At 37.7% G+C, this 18,013-nt stretch overlaps 1 protein-coding gene across 1 annotated transcript in view; it reads right to left on the reverse strand.

The window, feature by feature from the left end:
• Nucleotides 1-799: 799 nt before the first annotated feature.
• Nucleotides 800-18,013, reverse strand: part of LOC140172746 (VPS9 domain-containing protein 1-like) — a 46,262-nt gene continuing 29,048 nt past the window's right edge. The window contains exons 7-14 of the mRNA XM_072195877.1: nucleotides 17,035-17,175; nucleotides 14,713-14,944; nucleotides 11,935-13,149; nucleotides 8,135-8,264; nucleotides 5,729-5,952; nucleotides 4,422-4,506; nucleotides 1,845-1,949; nucleotides 800-924 (exon numbers count right to left, since the gene is read on the reverse strand). Coding sequence (XP_072051978.1) covers nucleotides 843-924; nucleotides 1,845-1,949; nucleotides 4,422-4,506; nucleotides 5,729-5,952; nucleotides 8,135-8,264; nucleotides 11,935-13,149; nucleotides 14,713-14,944; nucleotides 17,035-17,175 — 2,214 coding nt within the window. The 3' untranslated portion in view covers nucleotides 800-842. The remainder of the gene's footprint in view (nucleotides 925-1,844; nucleotides 1,950-4,421; nucleotides 4,507-5,728; nucleotides 5,953-8,134; nucleotides 8,265-11,934; nucleotides 13,150-14,712; nucleotides 14,945-17,034; nucleotides 17,176-18,013) is intronic.

Below are 18,013 nucleotides of genomic sequence, written 5' to 3' on the forward strand. Positions count from 1 at the left end.
AAATGCTTCAACACCTTTTGGATACAATTAAAATACCCTGTATGATGTAATTTTATCTATTGCTAAAAATTCATCTTCCTGTGTATTTTACCAGATTTTTTCTTTGAAATTTTCAAATGTAAAAACATGTTGTAAATATCTGATAGGATTGCGCATATGTATAGCATTCCACTGGTCTCTTTTGACTTTATCATGGGAGATAGCAGTTCTTGGAATAAAAACTAAAATCAAAAATATTGATTTAAATTAAAAAAAAAAGATTTAAATAAAATAAATCAATTTTTTTGATTAAAAAAAAAAATCTCCAACCCTGGATTGGAATGATAATATCCATGTGTAGGATTGCCAATTTGCCTGTGATATGCATAAAATCACTCATGCACGATATATGGCCATAATATTATTATAAACTGTATAGGGCATGCACCTGAACTCAGTCAATCATACACACATCAGATGATGGAGATGCATCTTTCTGCCGCTGTGTCATCAACTTCTTGGTGATATGCATGAAATCACTTATGCATGGTATATATCCATACTAAAAAATGTATAGGGCATGCACCTGAACTCAGTCAATCATACACTCTTCAGGTGATGGAGTTACGTCTGTCTGCCGCTAAGACATCATCTTTTTGTTGTACTGAGTTCAATCAGTGACCATGGAGGGACTACTTTATTCTAAATGGCCCGCTGTTACTTCTTATTTGGCCCAAGAGTCACACCCTTTGATAAGTAGTGTTACCAAACTCAATATTTTTTTCTGTAAACTTGCATCTTGAATCAATGTGATTCAGTCTTGGATGTTGTGACTCAAGAGACCTCTTGAGATGTACTTTATCTTAATCATTGGCCAACTTTAAGACGTATCCAAGAGCTGTTTGTAGAGTTGTCAAGCAGTAACCTTCTTCACCGAACAGGTACCTGTAAATATGAAAAAACATTATACAAAACATCTTTATTGTAAATTGCTGAAATTGATAAAGAAGTAAATAGAAACTTACATGGTTTTTTTATACAATCTATTAAACCTAACAAAAAAATTTAACAAAATTATACAAGGAAAACCACTGCTCATGCATGCATCCCATGTGATGCTATGACAATAGTCCGAGTCATAAACGCACACGTTCGTTTGAATCCTGGGGGGTACCTGACTTCTTTGTTCATCTACGCTCCTTTTTTATTCATTCTTTCCCTCCTGATAGCAAAAAAAAACAAACTGGGTGGGGCTTTGGATTGTGTTGGGGGGAACTTGCTTTTCCCTAGGAACCACGTTTGGTTTGGACAGGGATGTGCTGCTGAGAGTCTGGAAGTGGACCCATATTTATACAAACTTTTGCCAAAAACGGGAACCATTTGTATACCTGAGGCCCTGAAATTAAACACAGATTTTTCTAAAAACGTTTGTATGTTTTGGGAAATTCTGGTCCAAATTAAAAAGAAATAGGCTAGATTTTATTTCCCCCGGTTTTACCATGGCCTAGTTACACTACCAGATTCCTGTTGCGGCCGCCTGCATAGACTTCTCCGTAGTCCACTTGCCAATTGTGCATACTCTGGCTATTACATTTAAGCTTAAAACTCTAATTTAATTAATGTGTGCACACACAGGTACACCATCACCAAGGTACTTAGCTGGTACTTTGCAGTACCAGGGAAATACCAGTGTAGTGCACTACCACTAATGGTGGGTACTGTCCAGTACATGTAGCAGCATTGGTACTGTGTAGGTACTCTGTGTGTACCAGGCAGTACCTTGGCGATGGTATACCTGTGCAGGTGGCCCCAATAGGGATCTTGTAGTGTAGGTGAAAATTTCTGAATCTTTACACTGCACTCACCCCTCATGTATAAATTCTTCCATAGCACTACATTCTGATACAATCTGAGGCATGGCTGACTTGATGATAACATAGCTTAAGATTGGTAGCAGGTCATCACAACCACTGTAATCACAGAAAACAAGAAACATATTATATATGTGACACGATCAAGGGAAATGAGTCGGATGTCGCTAATATTGATTTTGTGATATTGGCAAAGGAAGTGTTAAAATTCTTTTGTTTTATATTGTTTTCAGCGATTGATAAATGGACGTAAATTCACAAAAAGAAATTCGTATCAACATGGGGTTTTCAGTTTCTGAAAGCTCTAAATGTCCTCATTAGAAACATGAGTAAAACTCATTTTCGACCAGGGCCGACATGTGACTCATTCCCCTTTATCATGTCACATATATATGAATTCCATGTTGAAGTATTGATCTGTATTTCATAACAAATCTCTAGACATTCTGTTTTTCACAGAAAAATGTCAGGGTGACATCCCGCTATCTCTAAGGTTCGCTATCTCTAAGGTTCGCTATCACTAACGTGTAAGGTCTATGGAGATCAGAATCCCGCTATCTCTAATAGAGAAAAGGGTTCGCTATACCTAAAAAAAGGTCCGCTACTTCTAAGGTTCGATATCACTAATTTAGAATAAGGTTCGCTAGTTCTAAGGTTCGATATCACTAATTATAAATAAGGTTCGCTATCACTAATTTAAAATAAGGTTCGCTATCACTAATTTTGAATAAGGTCCGCTATCACTAATTTATTGAAGGTTCGCTATCACTAAGGTTCGTTATCACTAATTCCAATAAAGGTCCGCTATACCTAAGGTTCGCTATCACTAATTTTGTTTCAGGTTCGCTATCCCTAATTAATTAAGGTTCGCTATCTCTAAGGTTCGTATCACTAATTTCGATTAAGGTTCGCTATACCTAAGGTTCGTTATCACTAATCTTAAATAAGGTCCACTATCTCTAATTTTAAATAAGGTCCGCTATCTCTAATTTCAAATAAGGTCCGCTATCTCTAATTTTAAATAAGGACCGCTATAGCGAACCTTATTTGAAATTAGAGATAGTGAACCTTATTTAAAATTAGAGATAGCGAACCTTATTTAAAATTAGAGATAGCAAACCTTATTTGAAATTAGTGATAGCGAACCTTAGAGATAGCGAACCTTAGAGATAGCGAACCTTATAGATAGCGGACCTTATTTAAAATTAGAGATAGCGAACCTTAGGGATACCGGGATTGTTAAAATTAGAGATAGCGGACCTTATTTTAAATTAGTGATAGCGAACCTTAGAGATAGCGAACCTTCAATAAATTAGTGATAGCGGACCTTATTTAAAATTAGAGATAACGAACCTTATTTAAAATTAGTGATATCGAACCTTAGAAATACCGAACCTTTTTCAAAATTAGTGATATCGAACCTTAGGTATAGCGAACCTTTTTCGTAATTAGTGATAACGAACCTTAGAGATAGCGAACCTTAGAGATAGCGAACCTTAGAGATAGCGAAGCGTAACCAAATGTCAGATGGGTCCATGTTTCGAAAACCACTCAAAAATGGGCTGTGGTAGCACCAGGAGGGATAGCAGAACTCTTGCTCCCCCAGTTGCCCCAGTAAAAACCCAAATTACAAAAAATTCTACTTTTCAGCAATATTGCACAATTTTGTTAAACATTTTGTACAGAGGTCAATGTAAATGAAACTTTCTTTTCAGAATCGTTTTCACTTAAATATGCTGGTTTCATACTTTGTGCCGCTTGCCGCTGAGTGGTATGATGCTTCATCATGCTGCTTGTTCTTTTCTGCATGCAGAGCGGTACACCACTGAGCAGCATGACTATGAAAGCCAATGTTGCCGCCCGGGTGTTGCCGCTCAGCATTACCAAAAATCGTATCATGTTCTCATACATCAGAGCGGCACCGCTCCCGAATTGAACTCCTAGCAATGCTGCCGCTTGGGCAAAGCGGAGGAGTGATCGATATCTGTTGTTTCTGGTCCGACTGCGCAGTGAAGCAAAATCGTTGTCAGAGTGGCAAAGCGACAAGCGGCAGGAAAGTATGAAACCAGCATTATACAGGGGTGTGATTTTTCCGGATTTCCGGATTTTTGGGATTAAAAAAAAAAAAAAAAAAATCGCTTTTGGAGTGGCCCTGGACCAAGAGCTAAATGCTTAACAGAGATGTCACATTTCCGGATTTTTCAGTTTCCGGATATGAGAAAATCTCCAATTTTAAAATGAAAATTCCTTAGAACCCTGACTGGATGATTTATAGACACACTGTACTGTGCAAAAATGGTGATGCAATTTCTCATGTGTATGTGAATGATATGATACTGGAAGTATGTATTCACAGATAATAAATGTTTTTATACTATAAAGTGAAGTATTTTAACAGTTTCTCATTTTTGCATTTTACCCCATGAAATTGCATCTCCAGTGGTGCTCAAGTGTGTAAAACCTCTCTGGCCAACAGGCGAGAGCTCCGCTCACTCCGCAATTTCATTGCCTTGGTTTTTTTTTCTTAAAGCACCAATCGCACCCCTGATTATAGTACTGGTGTTTACTTACATGGCTGTTTCAGAGCTCCGTCTTGGTTTTCCTTGTTGTTCATAATAGTCTCCTACGCACTGGATAATGATGCGGGATGAACGCACTGTAAAAAAAGTAAAGCAAAAAATAAACTGGGCAACTGGGCTGCTTTATAAAGTGTCTTGGGCAATAGTCAACTGGCAACTTTCCTATTCAGGGTTATCAAATCTGTGGTTTCATAATTAATTGGGTGACTTCTGAAGATTTTGGCAACAATTTTTACCATTCCACACCCATATAAACGTCTGGTTATAGGATAAAAATATTTATTTATTTTATTATCCATTAAGTTAATAGCTTGCAAAACATTATATCAATATGGTGGCAAAGAACAGTCAAGTTATTCTAAACTCCTCAAAAAAGTTTGGAAAGTTTTTTCAAGAATCTATATTTCAGATTGATTTGTGACACGTTCATATCATGTTCATTCATTCATTCATTCTATCTTTATTCTGGTAAGCTCTTTCAATACATAAGTACTGATCTCCCAAGAGGACCAGATCAGACAATAATTACAAAACAAAAAATACAAAGAATACTATAATACAAAAATGAAGATATGAAAATAATACAGCAATGAAATAGCCAAAAATGCAATTTACCTAGCAAGATACAAGAGCATTTGCCCAACAACAAGTTTCATGTTGCATATCAATGGACATCTAATTTATTCCCCTTTACAATGACTTTACAATCACCTTTTTCACAGTACAGGTCTTGTGAATGTAGTGGGGTCTCAAAGAGAATGTACATTGACCATTATTCTGTGCCAGCTACAATCCCATATCTTCACAATCTCGGACCTAATGCAATCCTCCAAGAGGACAATGCTCGCCCCCACAAAGCCAGGGTAATCAACAACTACCTACAGAATATGGGAGTAGAGAGAGTGTAATGGCCTGTCATCAGCCCAGACCTCAACCCGTTGAACACTCGTGGGACCAGCTTGGTTGTGCTGTCTGTGCCAGAGTAGCCAATGCAACCACATTGAATGATTGAATGACCTGTGACAAATCCTGGTTGAAGAATGGAATTCCATCCCACAGCAACGTATATATGATCAGGCTGGTGAGCAGCATGAGTATGGGTATTTCACTCGCTATTGTGGTTAGGGACTAGTGTTGTTTCCAAGTTTATATGACAAAGAACAGTGGCGGTGCCAGGATTGCTGCAGAAAGTGGAACTTTTCGCAATTTTGTTGTTTACTGGGGGAAGGGGGGACAAGAGTTATGACTGGGGGACATTTTCCCTCCATGGCACTGCCACTACAAAGAAATATATCTCACCTATACATTCCAGCTTATCCAGTGGGGAATAGTACTGTGTTAGCTTTCTCAATTCCTGTACCGCCTCGCAGTATGGATATTTATCATCATTGCCACCATTTAGAACACTGCCCTCAGGTTGAGCAAGACTGAGTTTCTTGATGACACCAATATGCTCAGGGACAGCATACTGATATTTGGTCATGGCTGTAGCAGCCGTAGCTTCTTTTCTGACATTCACTCTCCTACGATATTAGAGAACAAAAATGTTAGTGTGACATCACTATAAACACTCGCTATTGCTCAGAGTATTTTGTGCTTCTAATATCCACTTTTCAGGAAAAGCTTACTTCTTAAAATTTCACTTGATTATGATTTTGCATTTGGGAGTTGCTATTATGAATGATTAGATAGTGTGGATTAGATAGGCTCCATAGGCCACTGTGCTGTAATTTTGTTGTGTTAAAAATACAAATACCCAAAACTACAAAAATCACTATTTTTTTTGTTGCAATTTTGAATCAAGACTGCTTTACAAAGGTAGTTAAAATACATTCAACATGATATACATTGCATGAAAATGGAATAATCATTTTTGAACTATTCAAAATCCTTGGTTTTATTACCAATTTTGTCTGTGGTTTTCTCTTCTTCTATTTTTAAATGTTTCCAATACTACTGGGATATGACTTTCAATTTCAAAGTGGATTCATATCGGGGGACTTGGTGCAAGAAAGGCCTATCTGCAATAGCTGCCTTATAGACATGTGACCATTTCTACATTCTATATTGTACACATATGACATCTGGCAGCTACTGAAGATAGGCCTTTGATGCTCCAAAACCCCAATATGTATCAACAAGATCTACTGGATTGTGAAAAAATATTTCTATCTGCAATAGCTACCCTATAGACATTTTGACCATTTCTGCATTCCATATTGTACACATGCATTCTATACATTACACATATGACAGCTATTACAGATAGGCCTTTCTTGCACTACACCCTCAATATCACTATGAGCCATAATGATCTCATCAGGACCCTGACAGCAAGTTCAGAAGTATGTTACTGCGTGGAAGCGGCCATTAACCCTGTCATCACGTATCAGGAACTACCAGTCGCTTACGGCACACTTGAATGCAGCCTATACGCGTTATTGATCGTGTAGGACGCGTGTGCTGGCGATGCGTTCGTTAGCACCCCGGCGACCCCCCGCATTGCCGTTAGCACCCCATGGCAGCTCCCATATGTGTGTCAATTTTCTGTAGCGTGCAAATTTGGCTGGTCCGATTTTTACAGTGGGGGTTCTGATCTCATTCCCAATGGCATAGCTCAACCACCCCACTATACAAGTAAAGTGCAAATTTTGACCTCAAGTGAGTGAACATGAGTTGTTGTACCCACCAACACCATCATAGGTCATTCATTGAGTGTACAAACATATTGGGGGTTAAGAACTACAATAGAATTCTATCTACGCTTATATACTGTATGCCTCTAAATGATATTTTTCTTTATGAAAAAGACAAGGCAGACACCCTCTACATTAATATTACAATAAACTGCTCAAATAAAGTAAGTCCGCAGTCATGTAACCCGTCCTACACCAAAACCTGATCGTGTTATGAACATGTAATTGATAAAGTCGTGTGTAGAATCTTGTTAGCTCCAACTTGATACCAAATTTGCCACCAAAAACTCTAAATTCAGAGAGATTGAGACCAGTATATGAAATTTGGTGCATTTTCAAAAGTTGCAAATTAAAAATGAACCACGCGGAGCTGTAGAGGTGAATGACACAGCGCGACCATTGACATAGCCCGAAACAACCGCTAGGTCATATCGATCGCATCGTGCCCTAGTATTCATCAGCAAAGCACTGTAGCAATCCATGCGTTTTAAATTAACAATTGAATAAAGCGCGCACTTGGGGTAGTCGACATGGGTTCATCGTGGGCAAGCAAGCTTGACCACATTGCCACGCTTAAGCAATTTCGACCTGCGTTATCGCTTTTGATTTGCAACTTTTGAAAATGCACCAAATGCCATACAGTGGTATCAGTCTTTGTCACTTTTGAGTGTTTGGTATCAAATTTGGTATCAAATTAGAGCTAACAAGATTCTGCACACAACCGTATCAATCAAATTTTCATAACAAGATCAGGTTTTGATGTAGGACGGCTTACATGACTGCGGACTTTCTTTATTTGAGCAGTTTATATTGGTCTTACAATATGCGTTTGTACAGACACCTGTATCAGTATTAGTTGCTCAAATTCCAAATAATGTTGTTGTGGAGGGTGTCTGCATTTCGTCTCTTTCGTTAAAAACAAAAACACCCATTTAGAGGCATATGCTTGTAGATGGGTTTCTTTAAGATATTTCTGAACTATGAGCATGTTTAAGATCTTCATATGTACCTGAATAGTGTTAACAGGGGTTGCCAAATGATTTTGAAGAAGTGGTCCTCAATCACTGAAATACATTGTTCCTTAGCACCAGCACTGTCTAGCTCATCATACACAGCTACCAACATAGAAAGTAGTTTATCTGATGGTGGAGAGAATGAAGGAAAACAAAGTTTGTTAGCAAGAGGCAAAGTACTGTAAAATGTCAACTAAACAAGTATGAAGCGATATCATAGCAACAATTTAGCGACATGACATCTGGTTTTTCACCCAAAAAGAAAACAGCAAGTTTATTTGCAACATTAATGTCTAATAAAACTCATTATCAACAGGGCTGTCAACTCTCACGCATTGGCTGTGAGCCTGTGAGTCTCATGCATTTGGTCATTTTCTCACGGTCTCACGTAGTAAATATCACACAAAGAGCTGTCAAATGAGTAAAATCTCATGCATCGTAAAAATGATTTGTTGTCCCTACCCCCCCACTTTTTAGATTCTCAAGCGCCGTGGCTCAAATAATCATGGGTCAAAATGAAAATTGTAGTCGGCAAAAAATAATTCCGCCCCGGTACGACAGTGTCTCACGCCTAGCAATTCCAAAAAGTTGACAGCCCTGTTATCAATAGAGGCCGTAAGCCTTTCGCCATTTTGTGGGTACAAATGATACACGTATTCATGCCTTGGACACCATGCGCAGGGCGCTGTAATCACGCATCAACACGGTGATTTTGCTGTTCACGCATGGAGATTGAACAACCATCGCAACGTGTACCCACAAGATGGCGGCATATGACGTCACGCTGACGGCCTCTATACAGCACTCATCTATACATTATTATTTGGTAATGATCTGATTGGACTGATAAAACAGCTCTTCAGAAAAGTTTAATAACAATGCATAAATTTTACTAAACCGTGCATCTGAATTCAGTCTTTTAATTTCCTTGCCTGACAAGAACAAGAAATATACTGTGCGCAGTATATATGACTTATGACAAATATAACTTTAATGGTGAGAATAAATTTAGCACTGAATTCAAAAACTTCCTGAAAATCTGAACGTCTATAATTGATTACATCACGGTCCCTGATTACATGATAATATGTCTGCAAAGGTGGCTGGGTGAGTACTGTATGGTTGACATATCTAATCCAGCTTCATACTGATGTTTATCATGCAGTGTAAATGTTATGTAACTACAGGTCTGTAATAACCAGATAAGCATACATAAATAGTCTGGCATTAAAGTGCAAATAAACTATTTTCAATACCACCCTAGAAATACCACAGGCAAGTCAATGTGACAGGGGCACCGGGTACAGGTTCAACTCATGATCACAAGGTTGCAGGTTTGGGTCCTGGTTGCACCATCCTGCTATGCACTCTGGCAAGGCCCTTCACTTCTTCACCCAAATATAAGTGCATGCATACATGCCAACTGATTCACAGTGTGGGAGGTGCTAATATACATAAATAATCCCACAGTTTTAAGGTTTATTGGCAAGGTGTTGCAGAATGCTGACTGTTGGCCCCAGGGGGGTACTTAGTACAAATGGCCATACGGGGACGTGCCGCTAATATGGGTAGCATTTTCGACCTTTTGGTATATCAATGACCCCTTTTTCTAAGCCAATTTTGGTATATGAATGGGTCCTTTTTCCAAAAATGTTTCAATTTTTTCGTAAAATAACCCAATTTTGCCTCAATCTAGCAAAAATTTCGAAATTTTCCAAAAAAAATTGGAAAAATGTTTAAAAACTAAGACAATTTGGGTTCAATTTGACCGAAAATTTTGACTTTTGGTATATCAATGGGTCCACATTTCTTGAAAAATTGGTATATTTATGGGTCCACTTTCAAATTCTCAGTGGCACGTCCCTACCAAAATCAAACTTGAGTACCCCCGGGCTGTTGGCATATTATATTAAAGCAGTCAGTCAACACCACTCATAATAAGTATTACTGGTAAGTGCATTGGTAACTCATACACATCTGCATTTCCCCTTCCCATCCCCCATTTCTTTTCTTCAAGAGCTTGGGCACCCACTTTGTGGGATAGGCTTTTACAACGGGAATTCATAACAATTAGTGGGTTTGTAGCGGGTTCGCCGTCGGACAAGTTTAGAACTGTCAAGCTTTCATCAGGAGTAGCTCTGACTTCTTCAGGACAAAGTACCTAAGAATGAGACATGTAGACCGCCCTTGCCTACTGATGACTCTGAAAGAGCCGTTCACTGATGACTGCCCCTTGTCAACAGAGAACAAGCAGTAGACAAGGGGCAGTCTTCAGTGAACGGCTCTTTCAGAGCCACCAAAATCTTTATATTAGCAGATAGGTGAGATCTGCTTGTTCTCTGTTGACAAGGGGCAGTCATCAGTGAAGGGCTCTTTTCAGAGTCATCAGTAGGCAAGGGGCGGTCTACATGTCTCATTCTTAGGTACTTTGTCCTGAAGAAGTCAGAGCTACTCCTAACGAAAGCTTGACAGTCTTTTGGGAAACTTCCATGTATATCTTCAATACGAAAGGTTAAAATTTTCATATGATGGTCGACTTTTCCTCCCAGCATAAAACACTTATCATTAGATTTTTTATTTCGGAGACTGTTAAATTACAAAATGTCAATTTTTAATAATTTGCCATAAAATTTGTATTATATATCGCGAGTTATAAAAAAAAAAAAAATTGATATCAGAAGGATATTCCTCGTATACAGAATGTAATTTGGTGTATCTGATGTGCTCTCAGGTCCCACAAAAATACTATGCAAAGGTGGGTTACAGAACCCTCAAGCAAGCCATGATGATTATAGTGATCTGGGCATAAAACAGATAGTGCTAATAGATAAACCTGACTCATTTTTGAACTTTTTATCCTGTAAAAATTTGAACCTGATGAAAGACTGATAGTTTCATACCTGCCCAACTGAGAGGCTGATTCATTCCAATGTCATATACCATTGATCAGGAATTCACTGTGACTAACCTGCAAATCATATTTTTTCAGAAAGTCATTACTTAAGCCTGAGAAAAAGCACTTTTCCATATCTCATTCTTTTTGGAGACTAACAGCTAGTCCTATGGCTTGCTAGTCAAAAAAAGTTGGCTATAGTGTGAAAAATAAAAAGGATTCGCTAGTCTGGAAGTTAGAGTTACATGTAGGTTTGTAGGGTTTGGACACTAGCATCCTTCAGGACTAGTGAACCTTACTAGCAGATATAGACCTTCTTTTCTTGCTCCCCCCTCCCCCCCAAAAACACCTATGTTTGTATATGGTACTGTTGATATTTTCCTTGACACTGTACCAATATATATAATGGTACAATCATAGGCCTTCAAATTTGAAGGCCTATATATAGTACAATTGTATACACATCAAATGTTCAATCCAAATGTCATTTCCAAGTAACTCGAAGCAATTAGTAATTAATTTAATTGAACATAATCTGCTGCTTTCAAAGTACATTTCCACTTTTCAATTTCTTACTTAAGCAGAGATTATTCATAATCGCATTCATTAGTGCCAATTCAGCTTCAGAAATGTGTGTGTGTGTGGGGGGGGGGGGGGGGCAATTGGCCTGTATGGTCAAAAAGTGGGTCATTCTGCCGAAGGTGGGGGGATATCCCCCTGGGATTAATGCCCATAATCACATTTGAATTAAGCTATATGTATGGTACTTAATTAAATTCTATCCTTATCAGTTGAATGTAAAACCATCCAAATCTACAGTGCAATGGCTTGGAATGCTTATAATTTTTAGCAGCAAAAAAGTTCTAAGATTTTATGGAAACCTTTTCAACAAGAACTACCTACCCATATATGTCAGCACATCTTTTGATATTGTCTTGAGATGCCTAGCCAGGGCTTCCTCTTGTAATCTTGTAATTCTCTCTTCTTCCGTCTCTTCTAAGGCACCATCTACATCCCCTCTGCTCTCCCCATCAGTCAATTCCAGTTCTACAGTTCTTTCATTAGTTTCAGATACACTTAGATTCTCCTCACTATCCTCTTGATTTACTTCATCACCGCCTGCCTTCTCCAATACATTAGTGATCATCCCATCTTCCTTTGTAACAAACTCATCATCATTTGCATTTTGATCTGAAGTTCTTACATCATCACATTCATCTAAGTACTCATCAGTTCTCTTTAATGAATCAACATTGTCTTGTACATCTTTACTTTCCGATACATTATTCACATCGCATCCATCTGTTAGTGTCTCACTTCCAATGTTCTCATCAATAGTGAGATCATTTGATACATCAGGTTTGATATCTTCAGCCACAGGGCTGATGGCACTGTGGGTTCCTGAAGATTCATCACCGTCAGTCCTATCCTCCTGTACACCAGAGTCAGCGCTACTCCTCCTATCAACATCTTCATCATCCTGTCCTGGATTTGCTCCAAGATAAGATGTATCCTTGCCTTCTCCAATATCCATATCTCTCTTGATTTGTTCCTCAAGGCTATGTTGTACTTGATCGCCTTCATTCAAGGCTTCGTCAAGTTCCTCTCTCATTGCACTGACAATATTGTCGATATTACCATCTTCATCAGTCACCACATCATCCTGCGAGATTTGCTCATCATTATGAACACAACTATCCTGGCAAATTTCTTTAGTACTGTTTTCTTCACTTTGTGTATTATTTTCATTTTGAGTTGTTGATGGTTCTTTGGTGACTTCATCACTATTGTCAATGTCTTTTGTAGCATCTTGTGAATCTTTACTGTCATCACTGGATCCATTATTTCTTTCCGCATCTTCAACCGATTCCTCCTCTGGTATAACATCATCCACTAATGCATCATCGGATAACAGATCATCAAAGTCGTCATCTTCATACATGGATTCAGCTGAGTCAGTACTGCTAGCATAGCTCTTGGATGATGGATTTCTTACTCCGAGTGGTCCTGATTCCCTAAGAGCCTGAAGTCTCTTCATTAGATCTTCGTCTATTGTCTTGGAAGGGTCATCTGGGGTCACAAAGCCATCTGTAGGGATAACTCTTGGCTCAACACCAGCTGTAAAATATGTAAGGATAGAAAGGAAAGATTATTATCTACCGCAGTCTTAATTCAATTTGACAGAAGGTGGTTAATCCCATTTTCAGTGGTGTGTTTTATGTATTAGCCCTTGGCACAATCTAATCCCCAAGAAGCAGATCCTTCAATCGAATTAATAAATTTGTCAAACACAATCCACATTTAAATGATGAATGCGTATAAAATCTGATGCAATCAAGCAAAATGAGTCGGATGTTGTGGATATTGATTTTGAGATATAAGCAATAAAAGTATTCAACTTCCTTTGTATTTTATTGTTCTGAGAAATACTAAAATGGCCATAACTCTGGAGCCATAAAGTCTAATTATGATGGGGTTTTCAACAAAATAAAACTCGGAGGATAGCTCATGTAGTGAGATTGAAAACTGAATTTTGATTTTGATCAACATCCGACTCATTGAGCTTGACCGCATCACAAATGACAAAAGCTATTACTACCCATTACTGCACCTTGAAGAATAGCTAAGCATAATAAACAATCCTTCACCTGTCAATCAGAGAACATATCAGCGCTAATGAATGGCACATGTCTTCTGACCAAGACAATGTGATCGGCAATATGACATCGGCTTGTAATTAACCTATTACTTCCCAGAATTGCACCTTGAAGAATAGCTAAGCATTATAAACAATCCTTCACTTAATCAGAGAAAATGTCAGGGCCAATGAATGGCACATGTCACCTGACCAAGACAATGTGAGGTCATGCTCGAAATTGTTATCAGTAAAAGACATGACATCACGTGCAAAGTACACTGCTGAGCAGTAGTGGTGCACCTGAAAATAGGCGGGAATTCCCGAAATCCAATATAATCCAATCCATGGCAGCATTTATCAAGTGTTATGGATGACATTCATCTGGATACTTAGCTTTAGTTGAAATTTGATTTTAAATAAGTTCTATAAAAGTTTGGTTTAAATGTTTTTAAATGCAGTGATTTATAATTATAGTGTGCTATACACAGGTATAAACCAACAAGACTCAGCATACTCTATATGAAGTCACTGACTACTGCGCCCCAAGACACACAATATAAACCATTAAACAACTGAACAATTGGGGACTTGCAGCTGCACACACCCCAAACAATAAACCACCACAGCCAGGATCACCAAGTTCTCAATGTTTAAATACTTAGTTTTTAATTAAATTGAGTGCAATTTATATAATGCTTGTCTTGACTTGAGGTACGGACATATGATTTAGAATATTTTGGGTCTTAAATATCTTAGCGTTTAATAATGTCCTAGCTTCCTTAATAGTTTACTTGGTAACAGCAAATACTGCTCAAGTCATTTTTTGTATTTTTTAATTTCTTTAGTCAATTTCAGGGGAACAAATCAGATTCCATACAGACCACTTTGGCTAGACGTAGTTCAGTTAGTAGCTCATCATTCCTTCACTCCAATTAATACTTCCCTGCAATTACCATAATTGTCTATCTACTGAAATTGAAGGAGACACCTTTCAGTACCAAAAAGCTACAAACAAAACCATGTCCCTGATATAGAATCCATACCTGAAAGTTCCAAAGGTTTGACATTGTGGAATGGCACACAGTTCTGTTGAATCTTCTCTATGTGTTTCTGTATCAGTGGATAGATAAGTTTGTAGACAGCAAACTGGTATCTTTGAAGTTGCTGGGTTAACGGGTGTTCTTTACATGTAAGGATGAGAGTTATCAGGTCGTGGATGAGTTGTAAGTTACGTGGAGATTCTTGCAGTTTGATCCGCCATTCTTGTAACCAGTTCTGTGGTAAGAAATAAGAAGAATGTGGTATACATGTTAAAACTGAAAGTATGATGCTGTTCCACACCAAAGTAGCATTGAACTCATATCAAATTTATTGTACCATACTTTTAGGGAAAATAATTTGAGAGATCTGTATATACATGTAGATTTTGTGTAGATAGAAATAGCGAAACATGATTTGTACTATCTGAACCATCTAAAGAAACCTATTTAAAATACTGGATTGCTCCATTGGGCTATTCCATTTAAAATCCACACTACCCCTGTTGAAGATTTAGCTAAAGTCTTCCCCAGAGGGAGTATGAATTTTGAATAGAATAGAGTTGGGTAACTTCCATTTGAAATACTCAGTCCAGCCGTGGAAGATAAGGCAAAGCCATAGTACAGGGGGAGTATGGGTTTCAAAATGATTAACTCTGACCAATTACAATTGAAAAACATACTCCCCCTGTGGAAGATATTTCCAAAATCTTCCACTGGGGTAGTGTGAATTTCAATTGGAATAGCCCATTGCTAAGTTGACAAACACATACTGTACATGCTTTCTAACCTAGTACAAAATCTCTCGACAGAGCTTTTGATGGTTACATCGAATAAAACAATCTTCAATAAATAATTGGGAAAATAAACATGCTAATTTTGTTTTTTGAGCTGAGTTTTATGGTAAACAAATGCCTCAAATCACAAACATTTAAAAATCAAATCAGTGCAGGGCTAGAGTAGGCTAGATATGAAAATGGTAAGGAAAATTATAGACTAATTTTCACAGGAATTATTGATTTCATATTGTAAAACAACAAAAAAATTGAAAAGCAGTAAAACTGCTTCCCAAAATGACATGCGTGTGGCCTACAAGAGACTAACATATTTTTTTGTTTTCAGCCTCCCATAGAGTTTCACACACACTTGAGGCTATTGCATGTGAAGCTTTGTGTAGTTAAAGATCACATATGTGACCATCCACCACAACTGAGCCCGGATGTCGCCAGTGCCACTATTGAGATATTTTCCATTGAACTTAACAATAAACAATAGGAAACAAAGGATTTATTGACTGTTTTATTGATTTTTCACTACTTAAATGTCAAGTACTATAGACATGATATACATCATTTTAAAGCTAATTTCAAGCAGAATATTTTGGTTGAATATCTCAAAAATGATGATTGGTGACTTCAGGGCTCAGTTGTGCTGGATGGTCACATTATGTTCACTATATCTGGAAATTGTAAATGTTTATGACGCAATGAAACTTAATTCACACAAATGTCAATGACTACACAAATCAAATGACAATAATTATAGGAAATTAAGTTAATTGCAGTGAAAAGTCCCATCCCAGATGTCACGTGTTGCATGTGACAGAAACATCTATTTCTTTGATGAAGAAGAAAGTTGCTTGCCCCATCTGCCTGAATTATATTCCTATAGGGTCCACAACTTATAAGTTTCCCCCTACATACTTTTAAAAATAAATCGTAAAATATTTGACAAAATGAAAATGTGTAAAAAGATATGTGCAGCCGTATTTGTTTTACACATACGGACTAAATTATAGCGTCACACGTCATTGCGTTCAGTCACAATGGCTCATTATGTAAAAAAAAGAGACTGTTTTAAACAATGTTAAAAGTTGCATCTGAGTCCATAGGAGTCAATCATCAAACAATACAGTAGACCAGGCCTATTTATGTGTTTGTTAATGGAAACCTGACTGCTATGGACTGAGGTGCAACTTTTAAAAGGGCCTCTTTTCTTACACAATTAACCATTGTGACTGAACGCAATGATGTGTGACGCTATAAATTGGTCCACAGGGGTAAAACAAATACATATCTTTTTACATTTTTACATTCCGTAAAATATTTTTTGACTTATTTTAAAAAGTATTAGGGGGAACTACAGCCTCTATTATACCGGCAAACCTGTAGATATCTCTACCAGGAGGTTTTGATGGCATTTGAAGTCACGGCGATGCGTTAGTCATTTAGTGAACATACTACTGCGCACTTCAAAGTTGTGACGTGCGCAGTAACAATGCGCAGGACTTATTAGACAAATTAAAATATACAGTCATCTCATATTTACCACTTGATTTTCAAATTCCATGGTGCTGGCGTAGACTTTTCTGAGTTCTAGTTCTTGTACTGTTGGTTCTCCAGTAGTTGAGAATCTTCTGGCAGCTTCTTCCTGTAATCTCTGTTGTCTCTCTTGTATCTTCTTGGCAAGCTGATAGAAGGAAGGTACGTAGTTAAGGAAATTACTGGCCACTTTCATTAGGGAGGAGGGGGCTTACTTAGTACAATATGGAGATGTGCTGCAAACATTGCATTTTCAACTATTTGGTATATCAATGACTGCATTTTCTAAGCCAAATTTTTAGTATGAGAATGAGTAATTTTGTCATAATTTTCAACAAATTTGGGAAAAACAATTGCAATTAGGTCAAAATGTGGACTTTTGGTACACCGATAGGTCCATATTTCTTGGAAAATAGGTATATACAAGAGTATAACCATGGGTTCACCTTCAGATTCTCAGCACTCAGCAGCACCACCCTACATTTTTTTGTACCTACACCAAACGTGAGTTACCCCTCCTCCCGATTTACATCCATATGCTCATTATCAATCAGGGTGTTAATTATCTGCCCACGATATTGAGCAAACTAGTCTGTTTCCCTTGTATAAATTAACCCAAAAACTGTGACATTTCTATTATGCAAGTTCTACTTTTACGACATTTTTGCGGAACATTAATTTTCACTTTTCGTGTTCAACGCAGCTACCACAAAAATAAATATGTGCGAATATGTTCTTAAATGCATAGGTCTTATTACAAAAATTCAAAAGGCAAAGAAGCAAAGTACTCAAAATCCGAAAAATTAGACACAGAAATTACCACTTTTACAGTATACTTGATTATTGATCAGGAGCTTGATAGTAATTTATATCATGATATGGTACACTGACTGGTTGTGTATCAAAGTTAATCAAAGGGTTCCTCTATATACAACCTATAATATGTTGCAAGGTTCCTTTGCTTTGTTAACCATTGTGTATATGTG

This window comes from Amphiura filiformis, chromosome 16 (assembly GCF_039555335.1).
Source record: "Amphiura filiformis chromosome 16, Afil_fr2py, whole genome shotgun sequence".
Lineage (NCBI taxonomy): Eukaryota > Metazoa > Echinodermata > Ophiuroidea > Amphilepidida > Amphiuridae > Amphiura > Amphiura filiformis.